The 27,501-nt window shown below is 33.4% G+C and overlaps 1 protein-coding gene across 5 annotated transcripts in view; it reads right to left on the bottom strand.

The window, feature by feature from the left end:
- Positions 1-27,501, bottom strand: part of CADPS2 (calcium dependent secretion activator 2) — a 678,782-nt gene that overhangs the window by 161,683 nt on the left and 489,598 nt on the right. For all 5 annotated transcript variants that reach the window (XM_052001541.1, XM_052001542.1, XM_052001543.1 and 2 more), the window contains exons 12-13: positions 10,566-10,702; positions 6,103-6,290 (exon numbers count right to left, since the gene is read on the bottom strand). In XM_052001541.1, coding sequence (XP_051857501.1) covers positions 6,103-6,290; positions 10,566-10,702 — 325 coding nt within the window. The remainder of the gene's footprint in view (positions 1-6,102; positions 6,291-10,565; positions 10,703-27,501) is intronic.

Raw genomic sequence — 27,501 nt, 5'->3', positions numbered from 1 at the left:
TTTGGCTTTCCCATCTCTGATACCGTATCCCTGCATGGGGAGGTTCAAACTTCCACTTCCCTCATTAGAGTTAAATTCCCTCAATTGAGATTTTTTTAAAAATTGCTTGTATTTGTATACCCAATGCTTAGCACTGGGTGTGGACCACAGTAAGTGCTTAATAAGTGCTTCTTATTTTGCTTCACTTAAAATTTTACCGTCATATACTCAGGAAGAGATTGCAAGCTCTTTTAGGACAAAAGGAATACAGTATTTTTTCCTTGTTGCCTCCTTAGCTCTTAGATATATGCATGTATGCAATTATGTATGTTGTTGTGTATGTATACACACATGTGTATATACATGTGTGTATATATGATGTAAGCATGTATATATGTGTAGAGACACACTTATCTGAACTCTTTTTTCATTTGTGTGGAGAAAACTGAAATGGAAACTTCCTTTGCTGTTACAGATTAGCAAATAGTCTGTAAACATCTTAGGGGATTGATTGGGGACTTGCTGGTGGTCATCCCCCTAGTACGTATGAAAGGAAGAATTTAAAATAAGGTCTTCCTGACCTCAACGATAGCGCTCTATCCATAATCATGATGCCTTTAACAAAGTACATTCTTAATAAATGTTTCTTAAAGTCTTTAGTGTTGTCAGCCTGGGGAATGCTTGTGAATTACAATGATCTAATATCTAGGCAATTGTGCAGGATTTTTATGAGCCCAAGTTTCTCTCTAAGTTAAACAACTATTTGTAAAATGATGCTTTATATGTTGCTTCTGTATGAAAATCATGGATTATTACAGTTTTAAAGATCTTAAGGACAATGCAGAAGTGCAGTCCAAATGTGAGTAAGCCTTGACAAATCATCAATGAAATAGTGCACAAAAAATTTGTGGGATTCCATGAAGAGAATTTAAGGGGAAAGATCAGGGATAACTGTTGCACATAGCAGGATGATGTGCACTGACTGTGGTTTGTTCCACAGGAAGTACCTACACATTGATGAAATCCACAGGAAGTACCCACATATCACAGTATTGTAAGTCATGGGCTTTTTACTGAATAAGGCATATATTATTCTATAAGGTCTTGATGCTAATATACACTAGGGCAATCAATTTGTGTTATTCAACACATAATTTACCTAGCATGAGAACTGAACTAGAAGCTGGGTATATGTGTTTATTAGTATTGATGGGAAGGAGTGGTTAGAATAAGTTGTATTTGTGACTGTGAGCTAGAGGAAGATTGCACATTGTATAATTGTGTGCATATACGCACAGTGAAAAAAATCAAGGAAAAACTTTAAAAATGAGTATTTTTTCCATTGCTAGAATATCAAATCAAGGGATTAAGCACTTGCTAAGTCCCAGGCCCTGCAGTAAATGTTAGGGCTAAAAAGAAAGGGGGGAGGGGAAAAACCAACTGTCCCTGACCTGAAAGAGCTCATATTCTATTGGGAAAGACTTTACATAAACAACTATGTACATACAAGATATGACTTCTTGTAGAAGGTAGGATTTGAGCTGAGCTTGAAGGAAGCCAGAAAAGCCAGAAGACAAGATGAGAAGAAAGAAGAGCATTCTACTTATAGGAGACAGTAAAAAAAAACATACAGAGTTGAGAGCAGATTAAATATAAGGAATAACCAGAAGAATTAAGTTGCCAAATCACTGAGTACTGAGTAAGGTAATATAGTGGAAGATGAATGGAAAAATAAGAAAGGATCATATTGTAAAGGGATTTCTAAGCCAAATAGCATTTGATAGTAGAGATGATAGGAGTCTACTAGAGATTATGTCTTCAGTCAGACTTTTGTTTTGGGAAGATCAACATGTGTAGACTACTAAAATTCTGGATAAAATTTGTTGCATGTAGCACAAGGTTAATCTCTCTCTTTCTTTTTCTTTTTCTCTCTCTCCCTTTCCTCCTTTCCTCCTTCCCTCCCTCTTCCCCCACCCCCGTCTCTTTATTCCTTCCTTATTCCTCCTCCTCATTTTTTTCTTTTCTTCTCCTTCTCCTCCTCCTTCTTTTCTTCTTCTCCTCCCCTTCCTCCTCCTTGTCCTTTTTCTTCCCTCTTTGTCTGTCTTTCTCTCTTTCTCTTTTTCCTTGATGTCAGTCAGACACTTTCTGTATAACTTTTCTTTTATTCCAAAAAGCACTCAGCAAGCTATTCAGAGTATGGGTCTATACAAAGACACACACAAGGAATGCTCACCACTACGGGAAAAGATGTGCTTCCTGAAAATTGTCATTTCCAGTAAGTTCTGCTGTCCTTCACTGAAGTTAATAAAAGATAGTCCTTTTCTTAGAATTTGTGAAATAACAAGTTTGAATAATCAGCAATAAGATTTATTGAAAATGTGTCTTGAAAGATTAAAAAAAATCATAATCCCCTCCCCCCACAAAACTACAGAGAGCATGGCAGAAAGATAGATGTAACTGAAGCCTATGTGAACGTCAGGTGCTTCAGATTTGGATGTGGTAAGAGCACTCCTGCTTAAAAAAGGCTAATAAAAGACAGAAAAACTGTATGACGTGGCCATAAATTAAATCTGTAATACTGATACTTTTCTAGTTACCATGCTACAGCCTAGCCTTATGTCTATATTTCTCATGTAATTCACAAAACATGGCATTTTGGAGTGATCAGTGCAAGAAATAGCATTCCTTTCAGTCTTTTTTCAATATCCTGAGTAAACTGACTTGCTATATTCTCCCTACAATTAAGAAACCTATGTGTATGTCTGCATGTAAGTGTATGTGTGTATTTGTGCTTGCCTTATGAGATCAATTGTAAATTGCCTTTGGATTGACAGTCTAAATTTTCTAGCCCTCTGTCTTCACTCCCATAAAAGGGATTTGTAAACATACACACACATATGAGTGTGTGTGTATGTATATGTACATACATATAGATACATACACACACAAATAGGCTATAGACATATACAACTACACACACATGTATATATATGCATACCTACCTACATGTGTGTTTGTATACACACACACACATATGTATAAATTCCAGGCAAATAAATAAAATTAATGTCAGTGTAGTACAGAGAAAAGAGGTATATTAGCTTTGGAATCAGAGGACTTAGATTCAAATTCAGATTTTATTCCTTACTATCCATGTGACTTTAAACACAGAAATCTCTGAACATCATTTCCTCATCTGTGAAACAGAGGTGATATGGAGGTGTAGTAGATTAAAAAACCTATGATTTACAATACTATCATCCTATTTTAAACCTTCCCATACAGGTTTTATAGAATGAAAGTAACTATGTGTGGAAAAAATGAGCTATTTGTAAAGGCTTTTGCAAATGCCTTTAAAAACATAGTAGGTGATTAATAAATGTTTCTTTTTTTCTTTTCACTGATATGCTTCAAAAATGAAGGTTGATGGAAATTGAATGGATGCTCATCAATTGGAGAATGGCTGAATAAATTATGGTGCATGAATGTTATGGAATATTATTATTTTATAAGAAATGACCAGCAGGATGACTACAGAGAGGCTTGGAGAGACTTACATGAGCTGATGCTGAGTGAAATGAGCAGGACCAGGAGATCATTATATACTTCAACAATACTATGTGATGATCAATTCTGATGGACCTGGCCATCTTCAACAATGAGATGAACCAAATCAGTTCCATTTGTTCAGTAACCAGCTACACCCAGTGAAAGAACTCTGGGAAATGAGTGTGAACCACAACATAGCATTTCCACTCTCTGTTTTTATGTACGCCTGCATTTTTGATTTTCTTCTCAGGTTATTTTTACCTTATGTCTAAGTCCGATTTTTCTTTTGCAGCAAAATAACTGTATGGATATGTATACATATATTGTCTTTAACATATTTAACATGTATTGGTCTACCTGTCATCTGGGGGAGGGTGTGGGGAGAAGGAGGGGAAAAGTTAGAACAGAAGGTTTTGCAAGAGTCAATGCTGAAAAATTACCCATGCATATATTTTGTAAATAAAAAGGTATAATAAAAAATAAAGGTTGAACAACAATATCAATAACCATTAAATTAATTCAATAAGCATTTCTTAAGGACTTACTATGAGTTATGTCTGGGAATACAAAGGCAAATAGTAATTAGTCTCTGCTCTTAAGGAACCTAATATCTACTTGGGAATTAAAAACATATGTATTAGCAAAGAAATATAAAGTTAATACATAGTAATTTCAGGAGAGTATTCATTTCTGAAGAATTCAGAAAAGGTATCATGAAGGAGGTACCATTTTATCTGTGCTCTGAAAGAAGTCAAGGATTTGACAAAACAGAAATGTTGAAGGACTATGTTTTGGACATTGGAGGAGAGGAAGGTAGGGGCTGGAGTATTTAGGTAAAAGTTGAATCAGGAGATCAAGTATCACGAATAGGAAAGAGCTAGCAATCCAATTTAACTGGACTGGAGAATTTATGAAAGGAACTAATATAAAATAAAACTGGAAAAGTAGGTATGGGCCAGATGTTTAAAGGTTTCAAATGTCAGGCTGAGGATTTTCTGTTTTGTCTTAGAGGCATAAAATATCACTGAAGATTTCTGACCTGGAGATTTTGTGGTAAAATCTGTATTTTATCAATAGCACTTTTGAGGCTGAGAGGGAGACAGAACAAAGAGGAGATTAGAGGTTTCTTCAGTAATCAAGGAAAATGCTGATTGTTCAACGTGGAAATAGTGTTTATATGTGGCATATAATATTCACTAGCCTTGGCAACTGATTGGATGTGAGGAGTGTGGGAAAAAAAAAGAATTAAGCATAACTCAGAAACTAGTTTTATACTTGTTCTAATTTCTATTTAAAATTTTCATAAATATGGATTTTTCTGATACATCTTTGATGTGATAGGTAGCTGAAAAAAACTTAACTCGTTTTCTCTATTGGTGTCTATAATCAACTTGCTTCTTGTCACTGATTGGAGGAGCTCTTATTTTTCTTTATATCAATTTCTCACAAGAAATAAAAGGTGGAGAAAGTGGAAGGGGAAAAAGGAAAGGAAGGAGAAGAAGAGGAAATGGGAAAAGAATAGGGAAAAGAAAAATGAGAAGGAGTATGAAAGGAGAGAAATGAGGAGAGGGAGAGGAAGAGGGAGAAGGAGAAAGAGAGGAAAGGAGATAGGAAAGACAGGGAGGAATAGAGAAAGAGGGAGAAGAAGGGAGGGAGAAGAGAGGGAAAGAGAAAGATAAAGAGGGGAAGAGAGAATGACAAATGGGGGGAGAGAGAGAGAAAGAGAAAGAGAAAGAGAGAGACAGACAGACAGACAGACAGACACACACTCTGATTATGAGGTAAAGACAACCTGTTACTACCTAGCAAAATGGGTGAAAAACTGATAATATTCTTAGACTAGGGGAGTGTGATACTACTAGATAAAAAGATTTTGTCAGTTAAGTATAAAGAATATTTCTATTGTGTTATGGGAAGGGGAAGAGGACACATAAAGGAGAATAAAGATCATTTAAACTAAGATAACAGATTAAAAGGCCTTTCTTGTTTTCCCTACGTTTTTTCTCTTGCCTCCTGCAGTTAGAATTTTCTCTTAGAGATGAAAACATTCACAAGTATACACACACACATACACCCCCATCAATAAATAAAATTCTATGTATAAACTCCTTGTTGGGTGTTACGAAGAATTACAAAGACATATAAGACAACTGGTTCCATCCCCACCTACACACAAACACACACATGCATGCATATATACCATGAACATTTACTAAGCAGCTATCTATCATGTGCCAGATACTGTTTAAACATTGAAGATACAAAGAAAAAGAAAAGAAAATACAATTCCTGCATTCAAGGAGCTTACATTCCAATGGAGGAGTCAAAATGTCATTTAAATAACCATACAAACATATACACACAAATTGCCTTATGTTAAAAAATGATGCTCTAAACCAAACCTGTACTAAGCCCAATGCAGCCTGCCTAAAGCCAGAAAAATCAGTAGGCAACTTTCCAAAGGAATTGCTTCCTGTTTAAAATGTAACTAAAATGGAAAATGGAAAAGGATTCGCTTGCTCCCTAGGGCGAACTCATAAAATTTACTGAGTGAATGCTTTCAGACTGTGATACCTGTTGCCATGAACGTGGGATGCACAGAACGCAAAGCTGTAATGGAGCAGAGTTGGGTCAATGACAGCACCACTTTCTGAATGTTCCATCAATTCTGTAAGGTAGCAGAGATGTCTATGACAGCCTCTTACTCCATAACGAGCACAGTACTCATCTAATACAAAGACTTGGCCAGGGCTAAACCAACCCTGAAAGAGAGGGAAAAAAAAAAGAATTAAGGTACATTTTCTTGTCAGCCTTTTCATTTAGTTTTGTAGACAGTTGAATTGAGATTTGTAACCCTTATTTTGTGTATGGTCTGTTTTGATGATCATTTTCAGCATATGGATTAAATTTTCTGGTAAACTCTGGAAATGGCTTAGAAAAAAACTGGTCTCTAATGCTGACTGTAATGATTCCTATGAACAGATATTTTGACTTTATCTTTATTCTCTTCCAGGACTCATAACTGGAAATTGGATTTAGGAAATATTTTTGTACTATTAGTTTTAAACCAAAATTATTATATATGTTTAAAAAAGAATCTCATGGAAATTAAATAAAAGATAATGCTAAAGTATATGTATACTTGGAATTATTAATAGAAGACTACTCAGAATAGAATCAAAGGGCAGTTTTATGAAGCTAGGAAATTTCCTGAGAGTAGGCATTTTTTTCCTGGCTTTCCCAAAACTCTATTGGTCTTAAATTTGACCTGGGGGTTAAAAAGGGGAAGACTACCAAGAGACTGCCCTAGGAAGAAATGAGGGACCCTTACAAGTCATTTCAATGGGAAGAGCTGAGGATGCCATTGTAAGTGGTTCATTAGTCTAGAGGAAAGACTGGAATAAATCACTATTGGGAGTTTTTTACTCAGAGTCAGGATCCAAAAGATTTAGCTGACCTATGCACTGTTAATTCCTACTCCTTTTCCACTCTAAGGAAAATTGAGTTTCCCCAGTGTTAGCTAATCTCTTCAATATCTGATTCCCATTGTTCCATTTTGGCTGTTTAAAAAGGGTGGTTTGGTCCTTGGGGGGACTTGTTCCTTGTCTTTAAATTTTTACTTTCACTTTTAATGTTTTAGTATGAGATTAAAATTCCATCCAACATAAACCCAAGCTGTTTGGTATATTTTATTTGTTGCTTAGATCTAGAAATAAAACAAAAGAAAGGGAATCAGAAATGCCAGTCTATTTAAACATGTATGCTGATTACTTTTCTTGGCTATCAATATGCAAAAGGCCTTTTAACATATCTATATTCTAATAACTTAGCATTTTCTGCATGTTTGAAGGTTTACTATTAAAGAGATGAATGATTTTCTAGGAAAATTAGAATCCTGTTACAAAGTTATATAAAATTCTAGCAAATCTTAAATAGATATAACAAATTGATATGTAATTTTGAGTATTAGAGACTTCATACAATTTTAGTAAAGCCAGTGGAATCATTCAGGATGATTTCAAATGGTAAAAAATACCTATATTTTGACATTTAAAGAACATAAATTGACTATTGTTCCTAATATGGATATATTTTTTTGGGGGATGGGCTGGCCATAAAATTACAAACAATTTAGAGACTTTGGTATTCATCCACCAACTCTTTTCTTTACTCCATTCCATAGTTTTGAATGACAAAGGTAATCCTCTCCATTTTCTTCCTCCTTCTTTAGATTGAAGCTCCTCTTACATTGTCAACAAACATTTACTATTATTGCTATGTTCCAGGCAATATACTAATTGCTGAGTATTCAAAGAAAGGCAAGCATAATTCTTGTGGAGTTCATAGTCTAATGTAGGAGACAGCATGCTAAAAATCATACACATATAACCTATAGAGAAAATTGGATGTAGTCTCAGAGCTAAGCAGTAGCATTAAGGTAGACTAGAAAGGCTTCGGAGATAAGATTTTAAGTGAGACAAGAAGGAAGCCAAGGAAGTAGTGCTGCAGAAATGGCAAGGAAGGCAGAGCCTTCTAGGAATGTTGACCAGTCAGTGGAAATGCCAAAGTAAGGCGAGGTAGAGTTTTCTATGAAGAACAGCAAGGACATCAGTTTTACTATCTGGAATGTACCAAAATCTGAAAGCTATATCTCTTTAGGATCATGGGTTTAGAATTAGAAGGTATACTTAGAGGTCATGTAATCCAACTCTCTTATTTTACAGAAGTACCTGAGGATTGGAGAAGAAAAATGAATGACTTGTCACACAAAATAAATGGAAGATTATAAACTGAAAATTAGGGCCTTTGACAGTGCTCTAATTATGGACATATCTATCTTATCTTATTGAATACATAAAATAGATACTCACTATTACCCAAGATAATCTACCCATGTTACTATTTACTGAAGTTATATGGGTAATTTTAATACTTAGACATGAAACATTTAAATAAGCCGTATAAATTAGTATCTGCACACCTAAACAAATCTTAAAAGAAATCAGGTTGAATCTAGAGGAAATTAAGCAGCTGGTCTAAAATAAATAGCTGCTTCAGATTCTTTCCCCCATTCTACAACCATGTAAAATTTGAAAACAATTTATGATTTTGGGTGGTATGTGATACAGGGTATTTGCAAATATGTATTTTAAGAACAATGAAACTCAAATTTTCTATCAATAAGTAAAGACCTTAGAATTTGTTACTGTGGACAAAGCTGAATCATTTGAGCACAGAAGATTCTATGAACTTACCTGATTTTAGGTGTAAACAGATAGTTGTGCAAAAAGTTGGAATCAGGATAAATAAATAATAAACTTACAGGCTACATATAAATATATGATATATGCTTATATAAATAATGAATATATAGAATGTTAGAATGGAAAGAGAGAGCAAAGGAAGTATGGAGAAATTGAAATAGACGTCTAAGATTGGTACCCCAAAAAAAGCTTTTCCCAGTGCTTTGAACAACTGCTTTTCCATTTTTTTTTTATTTACCAAACTTCAGTAGATATGGGATATAACTTATAGTGGGTTTTATGTTAAAAGTCATCTTTGAAAGGTCAGAGTAGCCTCTAATTTGTAACAATGAGGGTTGTTCTACTTCTGAGTTCTCTGATGGGTGCTGTTCTCTGCTCCCCATCATCACCCTCAAATCAGGAATGGATTGTCAGAGTTAGCATATATAGAAACTGAATGTGATAGTGGTAGTCAAGGATCATGGAAGCTGTAGCTAACAAAATCAAAAAGGAATGACTCAATAACTTATTCTAAATGTTAATGAAGCTAATATGATTATATGAATGAACCATTCTTGTCATTCAATTAAACTACTGTTTTACTGGTCACTACATTTTACCATGTGATGCAAAAAAAGCTCAAACACAGTATGGGCAAAAAACCCCTTTGATGTATAGATATGTTCTAACTACCCTAGAATACTGTTATATGAAATAATTCTTTGAGTCACTGACAACAGCATCTCAGTTCCTCTTCAAGTGGAAATTACTTTGTATAGATTTATCTCTAGAGTCACTCTGGGATATATGAACTTATTTCAATTCAGCAAATATTTACAGAAGTAAAAAAAATGAAAACTTTTTTATATTTAAATCACCATCTGAAACAAATGCCCAAACTATAAAAATTTAAAAGAAAAATACTATTGTTTTAACTTGAAACAAAGTAATACCTAATTCATTCAGAAATTTTAGTTTTGAAGGATTCTTCCTTTAATTTTGGTAACACGATTATACATATCCACTTTGGTAACAACAAAAGACATCTCAGAAAGCATATATTGTTCAGCAGTTTGATAGGGCTTTTTATCAATAAAATATAAAATTGTCAATAATGAGTGATCAAGCAATTTTTAAATGAGAAACTTGATCCTATTTAAAATTATCCTTATTCCAGTTTTTTTCTCTTTTAAAAAACATTTCAGATGACAACTTAGTCTTATTTTTAATAATTTATTCAAAAGATAATTCAAATGTCCTCGTTTACCTCATGAATGATATCTGCAAATGAAATTAACCTTGAGTCAGGGGAACATAAGTGCAGTAATCTTATCTGCCTTTTATCTTTTCTCCATAGTTGGTACTATTTGTTTCATTTCCCCACGTGAAACAATAGGAGGAATTTACAAGATAGATGACAAAATGTCTAACGTCTGGTGAGCTGAAGTTGTACCTTAAAATGCCAGTACAGGTGTTAGTAAATCCTAACACAGAGGTTTCTATCTTTATTAAAGCCGCCTGTTTTTTATTCAGACCTCTCTAGAGGAGCTGATCAACTACAGAGCAGAGTCCGTTTGAGTCTATTCTCCTCACTATTGAGTGGCTCAGCGGTAGTCTTCAAGTGTATAATTTTCAAATTGGAAGCCAATCGATTGGAATCCTTTATCCCATCTTCAAGCACAGTTATAAAATGAGTTGGGAATAAAAGACCACTTCATAAAAACAACTTCTCACTTTTTCATTTTTTTTTTATTCCATCCTATACAGAAACCAAGTAGATAAATCTGTACTTACCAAACAAGAGTAGGAATCGTTCAGTCTATGATCCAAAGTCTGCCTCTGAAGTAATCTAAAGAGGAACGCATGGTCAAACTTGCAGGGATTAGCAGAAATAAATTCATCCATACCATGTTTCTGAGAACGATCTGCATCTGTAAATTAGGAGAAACACACACATATATGTATAGACACATATATGTATATATATACATACACAAATTGTTAAATGAGTAAACATTTTTTTTGAAGAGCTTAATAGAGAATAATAGAGCATAAATACAAAAGACTAATGAGGTATGCTGCATCTACCAACAATGCAAAAGAGTAACAGAAATTGTAGTCATCCCACTATTTTTATGGTTTTCTTTTTTGAAAATCTCATCCAAAATTATTAATCAAAAGATTATAAGAAAATGTAGTTATTTCCCTTTTTTTCTTTCTCCACAACTCCCTAAATAACTATAATGCATAAATGAAAAGTATCTGGAATTAGGGAAGGAATTTTTTAAAAAAGTTATTTCCAATATTGAGCACACTGACTTCCCTCTCCCCCCTCCCCCAATCCCTAATTCTAGGAAAAGTTAATGGATTTGGTTTTGTCTTCTGCTAAAGAATATGACAAGATATCTGAGGACCACTCATAATAACACATTAAAAAAACAGCAATCATGGCTTGAAGCCTACTTTCCAAATGGCAAACTGGGGCAGAAATGAACACACAAGGCTTAGCTGGATCATTTCCAGCCTTCTTTTTCAATGGAGCTTTTAATGGGACGAATCTTAATGTAGAAATGGCAATGAATGCTCTCAAGCTTCAAGCAAAAAGTCTTGAAAAAGGGAGAGGCATTTTTGTGCAAATATGTAGACAAAGCACAACTTCCCAAATGGCACTTCAATCAAAGACCCAAATTTATTGTTCTTTACAGATTGCATCTTTCAACGCCTCTAGACCCTGCGGGTTTATCAAAAGACAAGCTTTTATGATTGCTTCTGTTAATGGTATGTTTTGTCAAAGTCTTCAATGTGAGTTATCTACCAAGTATGGACAGAAAAAAGCCATGCGATGTCTAAGACGATTGGTTGTATATTAGCACATTTCCTCTGTTAGATACCATGGTCCATATTGGGACAAATAATCAGTTAACAAAATAAAAGTGGACTTCTTTTTACAATGGTAATGCTCAAGTTCTTTTGTTCCTTTAAATTCACATAAAGGCCTTTTGATGGTTGTTACAAGAAAAGTACAGCCCTAAATGTATTCTAGATGCAATTTTGAAAACAGGCAATAGCACAAACCAAAAATTTCTAAAGAAAAGGAGACAAAAGTTTATTGATTAAACTCAATTATAGAGTCAGGTTCATAACAAAACTCAATATTGATCTGTGGGCATGATGCTAACATAATCAGTCACATTTAGAAATTTAGCCCCAGATCATATTGATCCATGTCAAGTTCAACTTTCAGCTGTATTTGTGGATGTAAGAACTATTTAATTCGAGCTGAAGGATCTACACTGCTGCATCTTGAAAAGATACACAAACAAATTCATATCACTTCGCTTTGCATTGTCAAAGCAAGAATCACATCCATGTGACAGATATCACCAAGGTGGATGTAACAAGTAGGCAGTGTGACAGCTCAATGATGGCTTAAGGTATGGGGCTCTTAGGAAAACTACCATATGTATTTCTTAGTATTGCATTAAATAATAATAAAAAGGAACAAGCTTTTAAGATACTAACATTAGGTGGGTTAACATAAAGATGGTTTGTTTTCATTTGGCTGACACATGAGACAACCTGCCACAATTTGCCTTCAATAGATAATTTGAAATTTATTTAAAGATACATAAATAAAAAAGAAAATGTTCAATATATACATTTTGACATGGAATCTCTATCTCAAGGTGAAATAATGTATGTGACAGTGCTGTGAAAACAGAATGTTCAGTGAAATAATGGGAATTATCTTACTAGATCTGAACTATAATACAAAATTATTTTATACTTTAAAGAAATTATACTTGAATCTTTTTTGTTTCTTAATATAATTTATCTTAGTAAGGAAAAAAGAAATTATTTCAGTTTTTGTTTTTTTGTGAATTAAACATTCTCCCACCAAAGCATCTTCAGAATGCAATCATCATTTCTTTTGGGGGTAGAGATTTTTAGGGAACAAACAAATTATTTTCTCCCACTTAAGATTGTCATATGTAATAATCTTTTTAGGAGGAAAAGATTCTATAGATCACTTTTAATTGTCAAAGATTTAAAATATTTTGTTGAACATAAATCAGATATACTTTTTTTAGTTGAATAGGTCATTTTTCCCAAAAAATGGTTGAACAGTCAGTTTCTTTTGATAAAAATCTAATTTTATGTTGATTTATATTGTAGAATTTGATATAGTTTCAAATCAGATACTTTGGTTCTATGAATTTTTAAAAACACATAATTAAAATGCATCAGACCTGAAATTATGAGGAAAGAAGAAATGATTTTTATTTTCTCAAGGAAAAAAATTCCATTAACACTTTAATACTTTCAAAGATTAATGGTTTTCTTGAAATGGATAGTTTCTCTACCAACACAGACTACAGAGCTTATCCATGCTATCTGAACAGCTGATCAATATTAGTAGTCCAGAAAAAAAGTCATTATCTGAGGGCTACCTTTTAGTGATGAACCGTTTTGTACTATGCTAGGCTATTGTTTAGATAGAATTTCTTCCTGGCCTTGCAGTCCAGGCCCTTCCAGGAGGATGGAACCTAACAAATTTGATGTCTCACTGATGTTGCCTGCAAGAACTCAGAGGCACCACCAGGCCATTATATAAGAGCTTTACTGAAGAACTGAAAAATAATCTTGGAAATGTTGCCAAATACAAATAACTGTAAGTCTGACCAAAAAACTCCCCAAAAGCAGCACCAGTGATGCCTTTTAGGAACTAAATGAACTTGGGAGGGAAATGAAGCCTATGGATTTTTCAGATACTTATAAAATGCTGTGGAGAAAAAGAGGTTCTAAGTCTTATTTTTAATAAGGCTAGGATGCTGTAGATTACAAATAAATACTGTAATAATATCATTCTTTATAGGTCACAGATTTATGTTTTCTTATCTAATCTTTATAAAGCAAGGCATTATTATTTCTATTTATCAAATGAAGAAAATGAAATTTAGAAAAGTTATGACTTAAGTCAAGTCACATAGTTCTACTTCCGCAAATTTAGATTTTCTGGTTCCAAGTTGAGTATACTTTACATTGCAATATGTTGCCCTACAAGCATTATTCATAATATTAAGAATGAAGAACTATTGGCTATGTGTGCTGTATTTATTTGTTTACTTAATGATGAATTTAAATCACAGAGATATAAAATCTTAAAAGATTCTGAGTTGCTCCATTTCTATATAATAATATATTCTTTTGTGTTTCCCCTGTGAGCTAGGTTTTCAGTATTCATTAATAGAATGATTTTATTCCCTTGAGGACAGGGTTTTATACTGTGACAATCTTTGTCTAATGTTATTTTCTGATTCAATTTCTAGAGAAAAAAACTCTATTATAATCCTGTTACTAGGGAATAGCATGGATCATAAGCTGTATCACAATGATAGGAATTATCTTATACATTTTTATGTTCACATTTTTACCCATATTACAACTAAATCCCAAATAGAGGTATTACTTTATATTTAAGTCATTGTTCATTTATTCAATGGCCATTTATTTATTAAGCATATGCTATGTGCTAAAGTACAAACCACTGGGTTCAAAACTGCCCTCACTGATGTCAGTCTACTGGGAGAAAATAATACATACATACTACCTAATGATGAATAAACATAAACTACATAAAAATCAATATTAACATTCATCATATATTTATTTATTGAGTACTGACTGATATATGTCTAGGGGAGCTAAAAAATCTAGCTATTGGAATTGATAAATAGAGAGTAAGCTCTGGATATATACTTTACTATTTTTTTCAGATTTATTGATTCTTTGTTTTGTTTTTACATTATAGTAAATCTCACCTTTCCAACAATGACTTACAACAATAAAAAAGTTAAGTAAAACCAATCCACATTGACTGACTCTTACATTAAACACAGATAATATTCAATCTTTTCAATGAAAGAAGGGAATTATCTTTTAAAAATCTTTCTTCCAGGGACATGCATGTATGGCCAGGATAATTATATAACATTTAGTACTTATATTGTTGTAGCTGTATTTATTTTTCTCCTGGCTTCATTCTGCATCAATATATACTGATCAAAGAATTTATACTTGAATCTTTTTTGTTTCTTAATATAATTTATCTTAGTAAGGAAAAAAGAAATTATTTCAGTTTTTGTTTTTTTGTGAATTAAACATTCTCCCACCAAAGCATCTTCAGAATGCAATCATCATTTCTTTTGGGGGTAGAGATTTTTAGGGAACAAACAAATTATTTTCTCCCACTTAAGATTGTCATATGTAATAATCTTTTTAGGAGGAAAAGATTCTGTAGATCACTTTTAATTGTCAAAGATTTAAAATATTTTGTTGAACATAAATCAGATATACTTTTTTTAGTTGAATAGGTCATTTTTCCCAAAAAATGTTGAACAGTCAGTTTCTTTTGATAAAAATCTAATTTTATGTTGATTTATATTGTAGAATTTGATATAATTTCAAATCAGATACTTTGGTTCTATGAATTTTTAAAAACACATAATTAAAATGCATCAGACCTGAAATTATGAGGAAAGAAGAAATGGTTTTTATTTTCTCAAGGAAAAAAATTCCATTAACACTTTAATACTTTCAAAGATTAATGGTTTTCTTGAAATGGATAGTTTTTCTACCAACACAGACTACAGAGCTTATCCATGCTATCTGAACAGCTGATCAATATTGGTAGTCCAGAAAAAAAGTCATTATCTGAGGGCTACCTTTTAGTGATGAACCGTTTTGTACTATGCTAGGCTATTGTTTAGATAGAATTTCTTCCTGGCCTTGCAGTCCAGGCCCTTCCAGGAGGATGGAACCTAACAAATTTGATGTCTCACTGATGTTGCCTGCAAGAACTCAGAGGCACCACCAGGCCATTATATAAGAGCTTTACTGAAGAACTGAAAAATAATCTTGGAAATGTTGCCAAATACAAATAACTGTAAGTCTGACCAAAAAACTCCCCAAAAGCAGCACCAGTGATGCCTTTTAGGAACTAAATGAACTTGGGAGGGAAATGAAGCCTTTGGATTTTTCAGATACTTATAAAATGCTGTGGAGAAAAAGAGGTTCTAAGTCTTATTTTTAATAAGGCTAGGATGCTGTAGATTACAAATAAATACTGTAATAATATCATTCTTTATAGGTCACAGATTTATGTTTTCTTATCTAATCTTTATAAAGCAAGGCATTATTATTTCTATTTATCAAATGAAGAAAATGAAATTTAGAAAAGTTATGACTTAAGTCAAGTCACATAGTTCTACTTCCGCAAATTTAGATTTTCTGGTTCCAAGTTGAGTATACTTTACATTGCAATATGTTGCCCTACAAGCATTATTCATAATATTAAGAATGAAGAACTATTGGCTATGTGTGCTGTATTTATTTGTTTACTTAATGATGAATTTAAATCACAGAGATATAAAATCTTAAAAGATTCTGAGTTGCTCCATTTCTATATAATAATATATTCTTTTGTGTTTCCCCTGTGAGCTAGGTTTTCAGTATTCATTAATAGAATGATTTTATTCCCTTGAGGACAGGGTTTTATACTGTGACAATCTTTGTCTAATGTTATTTTCTGATTCAATTTCTAGAGAAAAAAACTCTATTATAACCCTGTTACTAGGGAATAGCATGGATCATAAGCTGTATCACAATGATAGGAATTATCTTATACATTTTTATGTTCACATTTTTACCCATATTACAACTAAATCCCAAATAGAGGTATTACTTTATATTTAAGTCATTGTTCATTTATTCAATGGCCATTTATTTATTAAGCATATGCTATGTGCTAAAGTACAAACCACTGGGTTCAAAACTACCCTCACTGATGTCAGTCTACTGGGAGAAAATAATACATACATACTACCTAATGATGAATAAACATAAACTACATAAAAATCAATATTAACATTCATCATATATTTATTTATTGAGTACTGACTGATATATGTCTAGGGGAGCTAAAAAATCTAGCTAAGACATCATGGAATTGATAAATAGAGAGTAAGCTCTGGATATATACTTTACTATTTTTTTCAGATTTATTGATTCTTTGTTTTGTTTTTACATTATAGTAAATCTCACCTTTCCAACAATGACTTACAACAATAAAAAAGTTAAGTAAAACCAATCCACATTGACTGACTCTTACATTAAACACAGATAATATTCAATCTTTTCAATGAAAGAAGGGAATTATCTTTTAAAAATCTTTTTTCCAGGGACATGCATGTATGGCCAGGATAATTATATAACATTTAGTACTTATATTGTTGTAGCTGTATTTATTTTTCTCCTGGCTTCATTCTGCATCAATATATACTGATCAAAGAATTTAAATTCTTGATTTTTATTGTTGTTAGAGTCTAATAATATTCCATTAAATTCATGTACCATGGTTAGTTTAGCAAAATTTCCCAAGTAATGAGCGCCTAATTTGGTTTCTAGTTATTTGTGTAAGGAGACTGATCTTGTGCATTCCTAGATTAGCTAACACGGAGGTACCCTGCTTTATGAGTTACTCTACTGAATGGATGAGAGCAGTTTTCTTTGATTAGTTGTGCATCTTTCCTGCTTGCTCTTCCTTGCTGCTGTCCATAGTTTAAAGATCATATTTCACTTACAGCATGGTCACCACAGATTGAAGTGATAAGGGGAGAACTCTTCCTTCCCATCTGCCTGTGAATTGGCAATCTCTCTGTCTCTGTCTGTCTGTCTCTCATTAAAATTCAGTGCCTTTAGGGTTAATCTTTTTCTTCAGTTTCTGGTAGTGGTAAAACCACTTGATTGGGAGTATATGCCATGGTGACCTTGAAGCTAGTTTTCTAGGCTAAATCATCAGGTAGGGAAACCTTGAGAAATCAGCTTTAAAAAGGTTCTGAACTTGGAACTTGGGAACCATGCTTTATAGGAACAGCTTATAGGAACTATTAAACTATGAACGAAACTAATTGCTTTTCAAAGATGGTCTTTCTACAGAAAGGAGATTTGCTCCATGCATTGAGGAAGTTTGTGTATTATTATACATTTTGGAATAGTCTTTTACTAAAAAGCTAATCTGATTGTTAGTGGTTAAATGGAACTGGGGCAAAAGGATCCATCCTTAAAATTGAGGGAAAACCACTGTGTTGGAGTTATTTATGGAGGATTTAGATATTCTAAATTCTTTAAGCTACCAGAGAATCCTGAGAAAGGGTTGAAATGCAAAATACCTGGACTTTAGGCAATGAGGGCCAGAGTAGTCAGTATTATATGTACTACCACAAAAAGGATGCTCTGAATATTTTGTTATATCTATATCTAACTATAGGTATTTTTGTTTTCTTCCCTTTACCTCTAAAAGGTATATGTCTAACAATAGGATCCCTGGATGAAAGGGTGTAGACATTTTATTCACTTCTTTTTCAGATACAACAGTGTGTAAAGTGTAACTTCTGTTATGTTTTCATTTTGTGATAGCTATGGTCATGTGAATATGCTTCTGACACCAAGGTAACTCAAAATATCAAAATATTTCAGGAACTTTTAGATTCTTTCTCCTGGATCTATTTTCCAAGTCAGATGATTTTCAAGTGAGATATTTTATATTATCATCTTTTTCATATTTTTGGTTTTGGTTTTATTATTTCTTGATGTCTCATGGAGCCATTACCTTCCACTCACTAATTCTAATTTGTAAGGAATTATTTTCTTCAGTGAGGTTTTGTACCTCTTTTTCCACTTGATCAATTCCATTATGAGTTATTTTCTTTAGTGAATTTTTATGCCTCTTTTCCCATTTGGACAATTCTGCTTTTCAAGGCATTCTTCTCCTCATTAGATTTTTGTACTTCTTTTACCATTTGGCCTATTATGTTTTTAAAGTAAAGGTGTTCTTTTCTTCAGTATTTTGGGGTGTCCTTTCTTTACCATGCTGCCAACTTTTTTTCATGATTTTCTTTCACCATTCTCATTTCTCTTTCTATTTTCCTCTACCTTTCTTACTTGATTTTGAAAATGTTCTTTTAGCTCTTCAATGGTTTAGGCAAGTCCTGTGCTGAACTGCACTCCACTCTCATCTGATACAATAGCATTTTTTGCCAAACTTTCAAGATGTTTTGGTTTGGAAAATTGTTTCAACCCTTCCTTTTGTGGTACTGCCACTACATGATTTGTTTGAGAGCAGGAATGGGGAGTTTTTGGTCCAAGAACTGTATAAAGCTTGTGAAATCATTTGCTAAGGCAATCACAATCAATAATAACCTGAACGCTAGGTCCTACTCCTACTCAAGTTCTATAAGATATTTTTTGTATGGCCTGTGAATGATATTATAAATATCCAAATATCTGTGTTTTAGAGTATCACTTACATATATTTGGAAAGATTTGGGGGAGGACTCAGGTGAATCCCTGCCTTCTCTTTGCCATCTTGGTTCTGCCCCTTGAGTTGTTTTTTATCTCTCTCTCTCTCTCTTTTTTTTTTTTTTTTTTTGATTCTGGTTGTTCAGAAACTACACATCTTTGACGCATAGTTTCTGTTTTGTAGAGGCTTGAAAAGACATGGTAATCAGAGAAAATGACTCATTAGTCATCTAGTTGCTCAGATGACCTAGAACCTAATTATTTTCTTCAAATTATTTTATTTTTCTTTTGAAACATTCTGGGCTTGCTTACGGTTGTTCTATATTCCCTGTGGAATATTCAGATTTCTTGTTTACTAGTGGTTTTTTGGCTTGTTTTTCTTCATAGAATATTACTGATATAATAATTATGATTGTTTAAAATATGCTTTACTATTTTTCTTTTCTGTTTTTAAATCTCATTGTTGGTATATCTTTATTTAAGTTCACAGCTTACTGATATCCTTTAAACTTTTATACTTTTTAGCTTTTTCATATATTCTAGTTCATTCTTTCAGTTTCAATTTTTAGTTTTTGGTTTTTTCCCTTCCACTACCATGCTCTGCTATTAATTGCAATGATCACCAAGTTTGGGAGTCCCCAGATTCCTTGTCTTGAAGGATATGAGGGTCCAACTAGTGTTAAGCCCAGATAAATTTCATTTTCTTAGCCCTAGAGGCTTCTTTTCTCTTTTTGGTCTTATCTTCAACTTTACAAAGTAATTAACAATATTAATACCTTCTTCATTAGGTTGGTAAATTAAATACAAAACAACTTTGCATTCTATGATTCTTCTGTGTGATTTAAACACGTGCTGACTTTTATTTTTTAAAATAAATACATTTTAATAATAGTTTTTTATTTTCAAAATACATATAAAAATAGTTTTCAACACTCTTGCAAAAACTTTTGTATTCCAAATCTTTCTCCCTCCCTTCCTTCTACAGAAAGTAATCCAATATAAATTAAATATATGCAATTCTTCTAAATGTATTTTCACATTTACCACACTGCACATGAAAAATCAGATTCAAACAATCCACACCTTTAGCAAAGTTGCAGGATACAAAATAAACCCACATAAGTCATCAGCATTCTTATATATCACTAACAAAACCCAACAGTTAGAGTTACAAAGAGAAATTCCATTTAAAGTAACTACTGATTGTATAAAGTATTTAGGAATCTATCTGCCAAGGGAAAATCAGAAACTTTATGAGCAAAACTACAAAACACTTTCCACACAAATTAAGTTTGATCTAACCAACTGGAAAAATATTAAGTGCTCTTGGATTGGGCGAGCAAATATAATAAAGATGACAATACTACCTAAACTGATCTATTTATTTAGCGCTATACCAATCAGACTCCCCAAAATCTATTTTGATAACCTAGAAAAAATAACAACAAAGAAAATGGGAAAACAAAAGGTCAAGAATTTCAAGGGAATTAATGAAAAAAAAAATCAAATGAAGGTGGCCTAGCTGTACCAGACCTAAAATTATATTATAAAGCAGCGGTTACTAAAACCATCTGGTATTGGCAAAAAAAATAGACTAGTTGATCAATGGAATAGGTTAGGTTAAAAGGACAAAATAGCCAATAACTTTAATTTGGGTTTGACAAACCCAAAGACCCCAGTTTTTGGGATAAGAATGCATTATTTGACAAAAATTGATGGGAAAATTGGAAATTAATATGGCAGAAACTAGGTATTGATTCACACTTAACACTTATATGTCAAGATGGTCAAGATATATGGTCAAGATAAGGTCAAAATGGGTTCATGACCTAGGCATAAAGAATGAGATTATAAATAAATTGCAAAAGCATAGGATAGTTTACCTCTCAGATCTGTGGAAGAGGGAGGGATTTATGACCAAAGAACTAGAGATCACTATTGACCACAAAATAGAAAATTTTGATTATATCAAATTGAAAAGTTTTTGTACAAACAAAACAAATGCAGACAAGATTGGAAGGGAAACAATAAACTTGGAAAACATTTTTACAGTCAAAGGTTTTGATAAAGGCCTCATTTCCAAAATATATAGAGAACTGACTCTAATTTATAAGAAATCAAGCCATTCTCCAGTTAATAAATGGTCAAAGGATATGAACAGACAATTCTCAGACGAAGAAATTAAAACTATTTCTAGCCATATGAAAATATGCTCCAAATCATTATTAATCAGAGAAATGCAAATTAAGACAGCTCTGAGATATCACTACACACCTGTCAGATTGGCTAGAGTGACAGGGAAAGATAATGTGGAATGTTGGAGGGATGTGGGAAAACAGGGACACTGATACATTGTTGGTGGAATTGTGAACACATCCAGCCATTCTGGAGAGAAATTTGGAACTATGCTCAAAAAGTTATCAAACTGTGTGTACCCTTTGATCCAGCAGTGTTTCAACTGGGCTTATACCCCAAAGAGATACTAAAGAAGGGAAAGGGACCTGTACGTGCCAAAATGTTTGTGGCAGCCCTGTTTGTAGTGTCTAGAAACTGGAAAATGAATGGATTCCCATCAGTTGGAGAATGGTTGAGTAAATTGTGGTATATGAACGTTATGGAATATTATTGTTCTGTAAGGAATGACCAGCAGGATGAATACAGAGAGGCTTGGAGAGACTTACATGAACTGATGCTAAGTGAAATGAGCAGAACCAGGAGATCATTATATACCTCAACAACGATACTGTTTGAGGATGTATTCTGATGGAAGTGGATCTCTTCGATAAAGAGAGATAATTCAGTTTCAATTGATCAAGGATGGACAGAAGCAGCTACACCCAAAGAAAGAACACTGGGAAATGAATATAAACTGCTTGCATTTTTGTTTTTCTTCCCAGGTTATTTTTACATTCTGAATCCAATTCTCCCTGTGCAACAAGAGAACTGTTCGGTTCTGCAAACATATATTGTATCTAGGATATACTGTAACCTATTTAACATGTATAGCACTGTTTGCCATCTGGGGGAGGGGGTGGAGGGAGGGAGGGGAAAAATCAGAACAGAAGTGAGTGCAGGGGATAATGTTTTAAAAAATTACCCTGGCATGGGTTCTGTCAATAAAAAGTTATTTTAAAAAAAAAGAAAGAAAAATAAGATTCAAAAGGAAAAAATGAGAAAGAAAAAAATAAGCAAGCTAACAATAACAATAACAAAAAAATTGAAAACATTAAAAACAAGCAATGGAGATACTGTTTGGAGCAATCATAAATCTATCAAAAACTAACCTGTGGACTAACTACATAAAGGACATTGTAACTGAAGACACTGATGGTGTTTCCCTGGTAACAGTGGGATGCAAGCTCCCAGATTCTTTAGGTACTTCTGTCACCCAGTTAAAGTAATAGAAGTAATGATGACTAAATAAAATCCTGACAAAAGAAAAACATGAATGTTTGCCTACAAATTTATTAAAGAAACTATAAAGGGTCTGGCTTAACAGAAGTTAAGTAATTGAAATTTTTCAACAGAAAAAGTGGTACTTTCCTAACTACTGCTCTGTTCTTCACTGGTTTCAGAAATGTTCACTACTAAAAGTCCTTTCTTCCTTTTTTTTAATGTCCTTTCTTTTTAAAATCTACACATAAAAAAAAGTGGTTCCACCTCATTCTTGCATTTGTTCCTTTTATTGATACCTCTGATTTCCTAACCAGACATTATAGTGAAGTTTCAAGGGGGTGAATTAGTCTGAGATGGGAAATTTATCTATTTCACTCTTTTGCAATATATTTTGGATGAGGAATTATTAATTCCAGAAAGTCTCCTAGATCTTGCCCCCTCACCTCATCCTCAAGGATAGATAAGGCTATATCGGTAGACTAGAGTTGGGTTTCTTCAACTTTTTTCCACTCGTGATCCCTTTTTGGCTGAGAAATTTTTATGTGACCCTGGTTATATAGGGGTGTGTGTGTGTGTGTGTGTGTGTGTGTGTGTGTGTGTGTACACACATACAAATCAAACATTTACTCAAAATAAATATATATATATGAGATTTAGCTTGCATTCAGGAATATTGCAAGTGAATGCCACATTTATAACTGTCTACATTTCATTCTATAGCTTCCTCACCACTGACTTGCATTTCAGCACCATAATTTCCACTAATATATATTTTATATATAAACATATATATATTTTATATATAACTGTATAACATTTCCTGTTACATAGGATTCTGGTTGTCTTATTTTTAGTGTATAGTTTCTGTCTGGGAGAGACTTGAGAAGACATGGAGGTCAGAAAATATTGCAAGAGAGCAAGATTTTTATCATGCCTATCTTTATTTCTTCAATGACTATCATAGTGCCTCACAAATACCGCAACATTCCAAATGATCTGTTTTTGCACATAGATCTCCTCAAGAAGATCTGAGTATGAATTCTTCGTTATGTCCTTACTTAGGTGATTCAGGACAACTCATTTAATCTCTCAGCCTCAGTTTTCTTATCTTTAAAATGGGAATAATAACAGGATGTGATAATAAAATAAAATAACACATGGATAACAGTTGTGGGTGCAAAACTTATTTCACTATAGCAACATTCACTTCTTACATTGGGCAGATAGAAACTGCTCAGAAATGTTTCATTTCCTAAGCTGGCTTGATGACTTCAACCTATCCTCAAAATAGCAAGCCTAGGTTTTCAGAGAAAGACTACCATGTGATTATACTTAAATCTCTCAGGGTCCTAAGCTTGTTGTAGGGGAGTATATTCTCCTTATTCACCACTCTGGCTTTTAAGTCCCCAATGTACAGTGATTCATACAAACAAGCTACTCATAATGATGACATTTTTAGATCTTAAATATAATGATTTACTTAGTAATGCAGTAAAAATGAAACAACAATAACATCATGAATACTCATATATTAAAATAAGTACAGGAATACTAAAAAATCACAATTGATACATAAACCTGGGTCTCATTCTTCTACAGATGCACTCAGGATCTGTGGGAGAAAGTGGTAATAAACAGAAACCTGACAGAGAAGCATTTGGAGGAGTAAAAAAAATCACATGTTAAGGGAAGAGTGACTCCTAATCTTGGATTGTAGCCCTGATGTCATTGCTCCATTCAGGAACACTGGCACCATAGGAAGCTGATTCTCTTATAACTGCTTGCATGCTGGTCCTCCTGAAAGGTCTCTTTCTATAGGCAATTTTATTTTCCTTCTATTTTTGAATTGATAAAGCAGTTATAAGATCTTTCAACTCACAATCACCCTCAAAAGGGCACTGAAAAAATGTTACTTCTAAATTTAGAAAGCAGTTCCCTTTGGCTAGCCAAGTAACTGCAAAACTCATCAAACTAAGCTCTCTCGAGGCAATACAATCCAACTCAAACCAACTATTTATTCACTAGGATGCTGCATCCCCCAAATAGAGTATAGCAAAGACATTCTACCAAAAAATTAGGTCAAATTGTCCATGGTCAAGACAAACTAGTTCAACCTCTCTTCTTTGCTCACTAGGATTCTCCATTGTCCAATTAGATTTAAGTACTTCTACATAACAACACTGTAAACTCATTTTCCCTTTTCTGCTTTTTCCTCTCAGATTGGAAGGGGAAGCAAAAACCATTTCTATAAGTTTGCATCTCTTTTAAGTTCTGAGTGGTCCAGGAATAGAGGCTATTTTCCAATAAGTTTTAGTATTATTCAGTCAATCAGGAACTAGCAGCCAAAGCCTTTTTCGTAGATGATTGCTTCTGCTGTTATTTTTTTCTTAATTCTTAAAAACAACTCCTAAAAAGCTGATTTTCATCTTCTGCTGACTCTTTCCTCTCCAACATGGTCTTCAATCTCTTCACTACTTCTCTGCTTTAGCCTCCCACCTCCTCTCAATCCCTAATGGTGCTCAATGACTCACCTTTCACTTAAAATGCCAAAACTCACCAAGTTTTCTTTATGAAATTAGCAATCTTTGTGTAATTATCTCTGGGTCTCTAATCAGATGATTAAAAAACCTTTTTGAGCTTTTCTATCAAGTCTCAAAAATTGCATGCACATCAATGAATGACCTGAATATCCTCAAAAACTATGATTTTTTTAATATTCATTTGTCTTATTAAAATATTTTATTTATCAATAAATAAAAGATTTTCTCTACTTTCTTAAACAGTGATGTTGTTTGAATGGAGTAAAACCTGACTATATTATTTACAAGATGATTAGAGTCTTTATATTTATGCCACAATTAATTATCTGTTGAAAACTGCTCACATGCCATTGAAAAGTTTCTTTGAATATGAATTTTAATAATTTTTAATTAACATGAATCCTGTCACGAAATCCATTGGCATGGTACTTTCTCCTTACTGATTCAGATGAAGGCCCTACCCTCATGAGATGCAGAATTGGTAAGTAGTTAGAGAGCTGCTGCCTTCACAAGATTTTTTTTTAGTTACCAGAGCTATTTGTCCTCCCTTAGGGTGCTTCTGCATTCCATCTTTCAGAGAGAAGATGAAAGAGGCCAGTCCCATTTCAGACTGCTAAAAGAAAACTCTTTGGGAAACAATGAAAAGAGCTAGTGGTCTACATCATGCCCCTATTCCCAACTTGCTCTGAGAGGCTGTGAGGAGGAGTTTGTTTTTAAGTGATATCTAGGATATATTCTCTTTTGGATGAACTAAGTTATCTTAATCCCAATGTTTTATTTTATTTTATTATTTGGTATATATTCTTCTATGTAAATTTTCTTTGATTTCTGTTTGGCTATTAGCTATTTACTTTATGTGTTCATTGTGGGACTGGTATTTTTGAGAAAGGGGTCAAGGTTTCAATATGAAGCTTGGAATCGAGTTTCATTTTCCCTAAAATGACAAAGCAAACAGAAGATATATTGATTTTAATCATATTCCTTGAATAAATGATATTTACTTGTTATAACAGATATACTTTTGGCGCTATAGACCCTTTTCTCTGAGGATAGCACAATGATGGGCTCTGACTCTAACTTCCTACTTCCCCTCCTGGCCCAAATTTAAAATCATCCCTAGGGAAAGGTTATGGGAGAAGAGGCTAGTAATACTTTGTCTTCCCCTTTAGTTGCCAAACTGCTCCATATGTAGGAACAAATATACAATATATTATATATTAAAGCACTTTGTAGAACTTAAAGCATTAAATAGATGCTGATCATCATCATGATTGTGGGCACTTTTCAAACAACAGTGCTGATCCAAAGTATAGATCAGAACCTACCTATCCTTTTTCATCCTGTGTAATTTTTGTCCATATCCTAAATGCCAATTTCCCACAATTTTCACTTTAAGTCCTATGGATCTTTCTGTACTTCCAGTGTGGTCAAAAATGCTTCATATGGAATTTTTACTTCACTCTTGCTACATGACTGGACTGCTACCTTTTCTGATCAGCATGCAATGGAAAATACAGATTCTGGAGTCAGAGGACTTGAGTTAGAATCTGCTACTTCTTGTGTGACCTTCTACCACTTACTTAAACTAAATCAGGCTTCAGTACCTTTATTTTTAAAAGGAAGCCTAAACTAAATGGCTTTTGAAATCCCAGGGTTTTATATCTTTGACACTTTGATTTTCTTTGGGGATTTTAGTGGGACTTTCAAAATGCTATTCATTGCTGGTAATATTTGATAGCCTATTTTTATCCATTGTGCATCTTCCCATTGTCCTTCTGGGTGACCCTTAATTTTGGCTCTTTGGAAATTCAGATATTATATTATTCTCAGTCATGTGATATGATCAGAAGAACACAGATTTTTCAAATTCATAATTTTGGGTGGCTTTAAAAAAATTTGGGAGTTATACAGCAATTTCCCAAATGCTTTGTTAGTTTCTTATTCATCCAATTCTGGGCACACCTATTTGTTCAGTTTGTTGATAGAGCAGTTCTCTGGACCACCTAATTCAATTGCACATCCTAGAATAATAGGAATCTTTCATTTGGCTGATTTTTATGTAATCTGAAATTTTTTGAGTGATTGTGCATATCATTTAGATGATTTTGTAATATTCCAGGGCTAGATGCAAACAACAGAATATCACCACAAAAGAGATACATTTCTATAACCTGATGTGGAGGGCATCTTTTATGATCATTGTAAAGAGTTTTGGCAAGCATATACCCATCTGTTTTATGCCATGCTATTGTGATTTAGTTGTTTTCCGTCATGTCCAACTCTTTCTGTCTTTTTTTGGGCAAAGATACTAGAGTGGTTTGTCATTTCTTTTTTTAGCTAATTTTACATATAAGGAAACTGAGGCAGGCAGGGTTAAGTGATTTGCTCAAAGTAATACACTTAGCAAGTGTCTGAGACCAGATCTGAGCTCAGCA

This window comes from Antechinus flavipes, chromosome 5 (genome assembly GCF_016432865.1).
Source record: "Antechinus flavipes isolate AdamAnt ecotype Samford, QLD, Australia chromosome 5, AdamAnt_v2, whole genome shotgun sequence".
Taxonomy (NCBI): Eukaryota; Metazoa; Chordata; class Mammalia; order Dasyuromorphia; family Dasyuridae; genus Antechinus; species Antechinus flavipes.
This window is presented reverse-complemented; position numbering and strand designations above follow the sequence as displayed.